Source organism: Rhinatrema bivittatum, chromosome 2, assembly GCF_901001135.1.
Source record: "Rhinatrema bivittatum chromosome 2, aRhiBiv1.1, whole genome shotgun sequence".
In the NCBI taxonomy this organism is placed as follows: Eukaryota; Metazoa; Chordata; class Amphibia; order Gymnophiona; family Rhinatrematidae; genus Rhinatrema; species Rhinatrema bivittatum.
The window spans coordinates 6,214,294-6,223,909 of NC_042616.1; the positions used below are offsets into that span (position 1 = coordinate 6,214,294).

General features: G+C 42.5%; 1 protein-coding gene across 1 annotated transcript; it reads left to right on the forward strand.

The window, feature by feature from the left end:
• The first annotated feature begins 820 nt into the window (after window positions 1-820).
• On the forward strand, window positions 821-8,961 carry LOC115083456 (oocyte zinc finger protein XlCOF6-like). Its single transcript, XM_029587282.1, has 4 exons — window positions 821-957; window positions 4,230-4,715; window positions 5,834-5,957; window positions 7,232-8,961. The coding sequence occupies exons 2-4, from the start codon at window positions 4,308-4,310 to the stop codon at window positions 8,926-8,928; spliced, it is 2,229 nt and encodes a 742-aa protein (XP_029443142.1). The 5' UTR covers window positions 821-957; window positions 4,230-4,307; the 3' UTR covers window positions 8,929-8,961.
• Window positions 8,962-9,616: the final 655 nt, after the last annotated feature.

Sequence of the window (9,616 nt, forward strand, 5' to 3'; positions counted from 1 at the left end):
TATACCTTTAATACTTAGAATTATTAAGATTGTATATCAATAAACATATTATTTTACTTTTACCTTATTCTCGCCTACCTGATTCCTTACAGGTTTAGAGCACAGATCCCCTCAGGAGCCACAAACCAGTCAAGTTTTTAGGATTTCCAGAAGGAACAGGCATGAGGTCTATTGCATACAATGGAGGCAATGCATGCAGGTTTCATGCATATTCAGAGGCAATCCTGAAAACCTGACCGGATTGCAGCCCTTGAGGACTGAGTTTGGGGATCCCTGTTTTAAAATTTGTGTGTGAGAGGGAAGAGAAAGTCCGTGCGCACTCTCCACCCCCTGACTAAACCATGGATTGTTTAGTTTTAATTATTGACTGTTAATTGATGTCTGCTGTTCTGAAATACATTATCGGTGTTTGATACATTTTTTTAAGTTTTTATAATTGCTGGATATTTTATTAGTCGTCTGTGTTGAAGTATTTATTTTATTATTGATATGGTCTTACTATATATATTTTATATTTCTTGATGTTTTATTCAAATTATGAAAGGGAAGGGGAGGGGCATCTCCCCCCTCCCCCCGCCGGGTCGAGTGCCCAGTCCTGGGCTGTGAAAAAGTTGCCACCCTCCTCCCAGCCCAGAGCCTGAGCGGAGGAGGGGGTGGGGATCCCCCTTATGCCCCCGCAGCGGGGCCCACATTGTGCAGCTCGGGCTCCCTCACACCCAGCGGGGAGGGCACTTTCCGGGGCATTTGGGCGGCTCGGGTCAGTGCTGGGCTGGCACCCGGGCAGCTCTGCCAGGAGTCGCAGGGTGATGAATCATCAGAGGCAGCAGCCAATCGGAGGTGAGATCAGCAGAAGGGGGCGGTGCCTGCAGGAGGCGGAAGACGCATGAGGTCAGGCAGAGGGAGAGCTCCTCCCCCTCCCACGTGCTCCTAACCCGCAGTAAAGCTCAGCCCTGCAGGGTAAGCTCCCTCTCCTTTTTCTTTTTCTGGGGTCCCTGCGACATTTTCTAGCCAATGAGGGGGAGGGGGAGTCAGGGCTTTAAATCCGAGCCCCTGCAAAAATCCCCAGGAGATTTGAATAGGGGGGGTAAGCACCGCCCTGGGAAAGAGAGCAGAGGGGGTTTAGCCCCCGAGAGTCTGCGCTCAGAGCTCACAATTTTACTTGCACTCAGAGACCTGAGCCCTGTCCTTTGTGCTCTCTGTGAGCTGTAATTGTACTTTACAGTTATTATTTTGTCATTTCTATTCCTCTTTTCCATTTGATATTCCTTATTGGGTGAGGGTCTCTCTCTCTCTCAGAAACCTGAGCCCTGTCCTTTGTGCTCTCTCTGAGCTGTAATTGTACTTTACAGTTATTATTTTGTCATTTCTATTACTCTTCCATTTGATATTCCTTATTGGGTGAGGGTCTCTCTCTCTCAGAAACCTGAGCCCTGTCCTTTGTGCTCTCTGGGAGCTGTAATTGTACTTTACAGTTATTATTCTGTCATTTCTATTACTCTTTTCCATTTGATATTCCTTATTGGGTGAGGGTCTCTCTCTCTCAGAAACCTGAGCCCTGTCCTTTGTGCTCTCTGGGAGCTGTAATTGTACTTTACAGTTATTATTTTGTCATTTCTATTACTCTTTTCCATTTGATATTCCTTATTGGGTGAGGGTCTCTCTCTCTCTCAGAAACCTGAGCCCTGTCCTTTGTGCTCTCTGGGAGCTGTAATTGTACTTTACAGTTATTATTCTGTCATTTCTATTCCTCTTTTCCATTTGATATTCCTTATTGGGTGAGGGTCTCTCTCTCTCAGAAACCTGAGCCCTGTCCTTTGTGCTCTCTGGGAGCTGTAATTGTACTTTACAGTTATTATTTTGTCATTTCTATTACTCTTTTCCATTTGATATTCCTTATTGGGTGAGGGTCTCTCCCTCTCTCTCAGAAACCTGAGCCCTGTCCTTTGTGCTCTCTGTGAGCTGTAATTGTACTTTACAGTTATTATTTTGTCATTTCTATTACTCTTTTCCATTTGATATTCCTTATTGGGTGAGGGTCTCTCTCTCTCTCAGAAACCTGAGCCCTGTCCTTTGTGCTCTCTGTGAGCTGTAATTGTACTTTACAGTTATTATTTTGTCCTTTCTATTACTCTTTTCCATTTGATATTCCTTATTGGGTGAGGGTCTCTCTCTCTCTCTGTCCCATGTGTGACTGAGGTGAGGGATTCAGCTCCTGTGTAGTCTTTGTGTCAGGATCTGCACCAGTCCAGCTTGTTCTGTTTTCCAATAGATTTTTATTTATGTAAAAACATTTCTTATTTTATTTTATTTTTTATTAAATTTCCAAATTATAACAAGCATACATCTTGTTAGGGTAATATAGTACAATCAAAGGCATAATCATATAAAGAAAATTTTCTCTACTACATAAACGTTTGTACTGAAATAAAGGAAATAAGGGAGAGGACTAGAAAACAAAGCGTTAATTAAAGAAAAACTATACTTGTAACACTTCAGGTCTCCATGTATACTAATATCTTATCTTACTGCGGACCACTATTATTTTATGTCTGGGTATGAGTTTCCAAAAAAGTTTTCAGCTGTTCAATCTCAAAGAAAACATAAAATTAACATTGTTAAAAATAATGACACGTTTGCAGGGATAACGTAAATTGAACTTCGATCCGAGTTTTATAACATCTGGTCTCAATTCAAGGAATTGTTTACGCATTATTTGTGTAGATCTTATCAGATCTGGAAAGATCCAGACCTTATGGCCATAGAATAACAACTGCCTATTGCGGAAAAACATTCTTAATATGTTATTACGTTCAGATGCGAATGCAAAAGTCACCAATACTGGTCTTCTCTGAGCAATATCTGTCTCGATAGATGATTCAAGAATGGCAGAAACATCCAATGATTGATCCCCCTCTTCCTGTATTCTTACATTTTCTCTTGAAACTTGTGGGAGGTAATAAATCTTAGTAATAACTGGAAATGCTGATTCAGGAATATGCAATATATTTAACATATAGCTTTTAAAGAGTTCAAGTGGGGAGATCAATCTTATTTGGGGAAAATTTAATATTCTTAAATTGCAAATCCTTGAAGCATTTTCAAGACTTTCTAGTCTTCTATTAGTAATTCTTTCCGATTTTATCAAATTCTGAGTCATTTTTTCAGATTCATCAAGTCTTTTATCAATATCCTCTATTTTTTGATTATAGGAAGACAGTAATGTTGTGTTAATCAAAACTTGGTTTTTAGTATCCATAGTAACTTGTGATAAAGTAGCTAGAGAGGACTCAATTGATTTTAAAGCCCCACAAATGCCTTCCATTGTAGAGGGTAAAGTCATATATTTGGATAGATCAGTCTCCACAACCTTTGGATTCTCTTCACCCATAGTCCTAATTGCGCCCGTTCCCCTACCTTGTGCTGATGTCCCAGGGATATCCAGTGCTATTTCCACGCGAGGATTTTGTTCGTTTTCAGGATCTTTCCTTTCTCCTGTGTCCGGGGACTTCCAAAGTCCCTTATCCACACTCAAGGGATCTCGATGTTGCAGCGCTTCCAAACTCCCCTGAGCTTCCACAGGGTTTGGCGCTGATTCTGGCACGGACCTCAGCGGTAGCTGGCCTGGGGGAACGGATCTGTCCGGCGTGCCGGGGCTCAGAGTGGTATCCAGAGTCAAGAGGTTAATCTCGCGCTCCTCGAGATTTCCTACCGCGACTGCACTTCCCAGCGTCTGATTAGTGTCCGCTGAGAAAAAACCCTCTATGCGCGGCTGAAGATGGTTGCTTGAGGGTAAGCTTGTCGTTACCCCTCTAAGCTTAGCCTTGCGCTTCGTGTGGGGCACAATAATTGCAGCAGAACAGAAAAGTAGGAAAAGCGCTGCCGAAGGTTTTCCTCCACGTCTTACATGGCCATCTTGGGTCCTCGGTATGTAAAAACATTTCTAAATCACGTATGACAGAAAGCTCATTGTGCAGCTGCTCTGGGACCTGTTCCCTTATTTCCAGTGTCACCGTTTCATACGTTAGATTGTTGCTGGGTAAGTTTTGGGTGTAATTGATCTATTTGGTTTATTTATTTGATTTATATTCTGCCTTTTAGTGCTGTTTAGCTGTGATGGGATTGATACAAAGGTGCTGAGTGTGTTTTCTGCAGGGTTTTGTGTTACTTCCCAAAGTGCCTGGTACAGGAGGGAGTTAACTCTTCACATTCTCTTTTTCTCTCCTCCTCAGCCCTCCCTGTCTCTGCTGACTGTATCGAATAGAAAGGAAACATCTCATCTGTCTCTTACGGAGGTTCCTGTCGGACCCATGGATGGTTTTGTTGGTCCTGGGACTTCAGTGCTGGGGTCCAGACCTGCCGGGGTACAGCGGTCACAGTCTGTAGCTCAGACACCTCGCCTGCAGCAGTACAGGAAGGTTATGAAGACAGCACTGGGAGTTTTACCTTCACCAGAGCCAGATCCCTCCCTGGTGAAGGCTGTGGCTGATCCCCCAAGATCAGAAAATGTTACAGGGGTAACTGTGTCCCTTTTCCCCGATCCACTGCAGCCCAGAACTTTGGACTCTTTGTGGATGGTTCTGGTGCGTCTGGAAGCAACACTTGGCAGCAAGTTGGAAAGGATTCAAGGGGAAATCTCCTCACTGGAGCTGCGCTCTGTGACCCAGGAGAAGAAAATCTCTGCTCATGCTAAACGGCTGCAGGCGTTGGAGAACAAGGTAGCACATTTATTCCCAAATTTTTCTGCCTCCCTTCAAGATAGTGTTTCACTCAGAAGGAAAACTTAGAAGTTAAAAACTGTTTCCAAAAAATAAGCCTACGTAAGTAGGCTTCACCAATGAGAAGCGAGCATAAGTGTCAAACAATATTGTCATAAAGATATACAAAAGAACATAGCGCGTACATCAGGGATGTGATCGACCAGCTGCACCAGCTCCAAGCGTATTGGGCATGGAGTGTGTTTGGCTCCATGATAAGTATGGCAGCAACACTTTATCGAATTTGTCCCTCCTATCTGTGCCCTTCTCCTCTACCCCCGATTCCTGACTCCGTGCTTTCCTCCTGACTGCACCGTGTGCTTGTAACAGACTTCCTGAGCCGCTGCGTCAGGCTTCCTCTCTCGCCTGATTTATATCCTGTCTAAATCCCACCTTTTTGAGGCTGCTTTTAAATCTTAGACCTGATTATCTCCCCTTACAGCCTCATTCATCTTTAACCGTTTTCTTAATAAAAGAAATTCCTAGACTGTCTGGTTATCTTGATTAGATTGTAAGCTTTCCTAAGCAGGGTCCATCTTTTATATGTGTTTTGTGCAGCACTGTATATGGTTTTACTAATTTTGAGTGAGGGGGGATCCACAGGAGGCAGAGAGGGAGTGAACCAGGGTTTGCTGTGAGGGAACGGGGTATGAAAGGTAGTATCCACTCCAGATACCACATACTTTAGGTTAACCATTGGATGTGCAGAAGGAGGGAGCGGCATCAAAGATGACCCAAGGTTAGGGGCTGATCAGTCAGCAGGATGAGAGCACAGTGACTTCTCCTGATGTGACAGAATCAGATGTTCCTGAGGTTCTGGGTAATGATCTTGGGTTTTATTATTCACTGATTTATCCAGGCCGAGGCATTTGATATTCTGTGTCTCTGGGATCAGAGAATCTTTCCATAGTTAGACTTGCAAACCCTGAGGTGCAGAGAGGAATCTGACTCCAGGGGAACAAGTCTGGCAGTTCCTGGGGATGAGGGGTCCTGGTGTCCCCTCTTCCATGATAAAATAAGAGATTAAACCCAGCTGAGCCCCTCCATGTGTCCCTGAGCGTTTCTGGTTTGTGTTTCAGGTGCCGGTGATGCCTGAGGACCTCGCTGTCTCTTTCTCCCAGGAGGAAGGGGGGAGTTTAGATGAAGGACATAAGGAGCTTTACAGTGATGTGAAGGAGAATTATGAGATCCTGAGCTCTGTAGGTAAGGATTGCATTATCCTTTTTTCCCTGGGTCAGCTCCACACCAGAGATGTGCAAGCAGGCCTGCATTTATCAATAGGTGCATGAAGTCTGTCCTCAATCCCTCTCCTCACAATTTTCCTGGTCCTCTCTCCCTCACTTCACCCTTTCTCCTGGTCCTCCCTCTCCTCTCCACATCATTGGTTCTCTCATCCTCTTTCTCCCATCCCTGAGAGCTCCTCTCTCTGCTGATACTTGAAATCACTTTCCCTCAATAAAAAGAAAATAAATTTATACAGACACACGTAAGGTTGGAAAACATTTTTATTTATATAATGTAATAGAGAAGATGGAAATGTATGGAAATTTGTGAGTTTTTTAAGTGATCTGTGCTTTAAATGTAGATGTGCTATTGTATGTATGTTAAATGTGGTTTATTATTATTTTAATTTATTATTGTAACCCACTTAGTATCGCAGGTCCACTATAAATGGATAATAATAAATGTTCTTAAAACAATAAATAGTAGATAAGCCCAGAAGAACCAGACCCACAGGCATCCTAAAGGAGGGACCTGTGTGATCTCCAGCGTTCCTGCATTACAGCAGGTTTATTGCTGCTCAGATAAAAATGTCACGTAATTGGTGGCAGTGGAAGGTATGATCAGAACTCCTGTGTTAAAAGATTTTCACTGGCTCCCTGTGCAGAGTCGCTCTTAGTTGAAACTGATGGTGATCTTCAGAAATAAGGGGTTTGAATTCTTCTAAGTTAGGACGTTGTGAGCCATTGATATCATTGAGGGCTAAAGGGACAGGGATGCTTCTGTTCCCTCTGCTCCTGAGTATTGATTGCTACTAACATGTAAGAGAGCCTTTAATTCCTCCTGCTCTTCCAGCTGAGTTCAGGATGGAGGGTGATTTATGAGTGTATGAAAACTCTATTGTGTAAAGATGTTTTCATTTATCCATTTTATGTTATGTTATGTTTTATTTGTAACTCAGTGTGCAGTTATCTTTGTAATCCACCCTGAAGAATTGCATTGCAGGAGGCAGGATATAAGTTTTTTTTATAAATGTATGAATAATTAAAATAAATCACAGGAGCTCTATAAAAACATCACACAGGAGTTTTCACAGGTGACTCCTAAAGTTTCTGCTACATCACCGTATTCTCTAATAACAGAGATCCCATATAGCCATTGTACAATCCTTCAAAATGTCTGACCCTAACTCATTGAAAGCTTTTCATGCCATTGCCACTGACACATGATTAATTTCTCCTTTTTATAACCAACAGACAATGAGGTATTACAGGAAGAGAAGAGGGAAGAGAAGAGGGAGGAGAAAAGAGAAGAGCACCCTATAGTACTAGCACTTATATCAGGAAATGTCTGTGAGAATCTTTCCCAGAGGTCTGAGGGGGGAGACACTAGCCAAAGTCAGCAGGAATTGGAGAAGAAGCAGCGAGAACCTGCAAGAAACTTACCAGATGGAGTCACTGCATGTGTGAGAAGTGACAGGGAGCTCACAGACATCCATGAGCACCAGAAACACCTGAGAGCAGAGAGACCCTTCCAAAGTACTAACAGTGATCAAATGACTACTGAACTTCAACAGAGAGAGGAGAAAGTAAAAAAATCTTTTCACTGTGACACCTGTGGGAAAACCTTTGATCGGAAATGTCATTTAGTATTGCACCAGAAAACACACACAGCAGCAAGACCTTTTCCATGCTCTCAGTGTGGAAAATGTTTCAAACATAAGTTAACCCTGAAATTACACCAGCGAATCCACACTCAAGGGAACACATTCACTTGTATTAAATGTAAGAAAAACTTTTCTAGCAGGGAAGCCTTAGTAATACACCAAAGAACACACACAGGACAGAGACCCTCTCATTGCCCTCAAGATGGGGAATCTTACAGCTCTGAGTTCTCTTTATTAAATCACCAGAAAATGGAGACAGAAGAGAGAACATTTTCATGTTCTGAAAGTGGGGAAAACATCATTGACAAGCAAGATTTAATAATAAACCCAAATTCCCAGAAAGAAGAAAAATTATGCATGTGTACTGGTGATGACAGAAACTTATATCAGAAAGAAAACTTCACAGAACAACTAAAATTACAAACAGGACAGAGAGCAATTTCAAGTAATGAGCGCAATGAAAGCTTATGTGAGGGGAAAATCTTTTCAGGGGACAGAAAAAACCTTACTGGTGGGAGACCATTGTCTTGTATTCGATCTGAAAAAAGCTTCAATGTGAAGGCAGATGTCGCAGAGAAGAAAATTCCCAAAGTAAAATGCCCATTTATATGTACTGAGTGTGGTAAAAGCTGCAGGTGGAAGAGTGACCTCATCATCCACCAGAGAATACACACGGGAGAAAAGCCATTTACATGTAGTGAGTGTGGTAAAAGTTTCATTCAGGAAGTCGACTTAAAACGCCACCAGAAAATCCACACAGGAGAAAAACCATTTACATGTAGTGAGTGTGGTAAAAGATTCATTCAGGAAGTCGACTTAAAACGCCACCAGAAAATCCACACAGGAGAAAAACCATTTATATGTAGTGAGTGTGGTAAATGTTTCAGTCACAAAGGACACTTCAATTGTCACCAGAGAATCCACACTGGAGAGATGCCATTTACATGTAGTGAGTGTGGTAAACGTTTCAGTCACAAAGGACACTTCAATTGTCACCAGAGAATCCACACAGGAGAGAAGCCATTTAAATGTAGTGAGTGTGGTAAACGTTTCAGTCAGAAAGGAAACTTCAAAAGTCACCAGAGAATCCACACAGGAGAGAAGCCATTTACATGTAGTGAGTGTGGTAAACGTTTCAGTCACAAAGGAAACTTCAAATGTCACCAGAGAATCCACACTGGAGCGAATCTATTTACTTGTAGTGAGTGTGGTAAAAGCTTCAGTGATCAAGGAAACTTCAAACGCCACCAGAAAAACAATTTACATATGAGAGTGGTAAAAGGTTAAGTAAGAAGATATCTTTCGCATGGCATCAGAGAATATTCACTGGAGTGAAACCAAGTCCTAGTTCTTTGTGTATTAATAGCTTCAGAACAGAGGAAGAAACTGCAAGCCACCAGAGAAGCCACACAAGAGTCACATACAATTCAAAAACTCTCCTATAGTTTTTGGAGTTGTTAAAATGGCCTGATAAAGATATTAAAGAGTGGGATGCAGATGTGAGATTTGCATCGGCCTCATCAAAATCGGCCGGAGTCGCCATCTTACTAAACCGTCAACTCCCTATAAAAATTAGTCAAGAAATCAAAGACCCACAAGGGAAATATATTATCTTGGTTACTGAACTCGATCACCAGAAAGTGGTAATGTGTAATATCTATGCCCCTAACAACTATGATCCGGGATTCTTTAGAGGCCTTTATACTCACCTACTCCCATACTCCACTGATACCTTGATAATAGGGGGCAATTTCAACACAGTCCGAGACACTCACCTAGATACATCTAAGAGCGGACGTTGTGAGCAGGGGATGGGTAAAGGACCTACTATGTTGGAGAAAAACTTGGATTTGTTAGATGTGTGGCGAACCTTACACCCCACAGAGCATGACTTTACCCATGTCTCACGAGCGCACGGGACCCACTCCCGCATTGACTACTTTCTCATAAGTTCTCAAGCGTTTGTGAGAGTCCG

Bases quoted from the DNA above. Each gene is read 5' to 3' on its own strand.
- LOC115083456 (XM_029587282.1), top strand. From the start codon at position 4,308: ATGGATGGTTTTGTTGGTCCTGGGACTTCAGTGCTGGGGTCCAGACCT. The intron at 4,716-5,833 runs GTAGCACATTTA...TTTGTGTTTCAG, and splicing joins TGCAGGCGTTGGAGAACAAG to GTGCCGGTGATGCCTGAGGA. The intron at 5,958-7,231 runs GTAAGGATTGCA...TATAACCAACAG, and splicing joins TGAGATCCTGAGCTCTGTAG to ACAATGAGGTATTACAGGAA.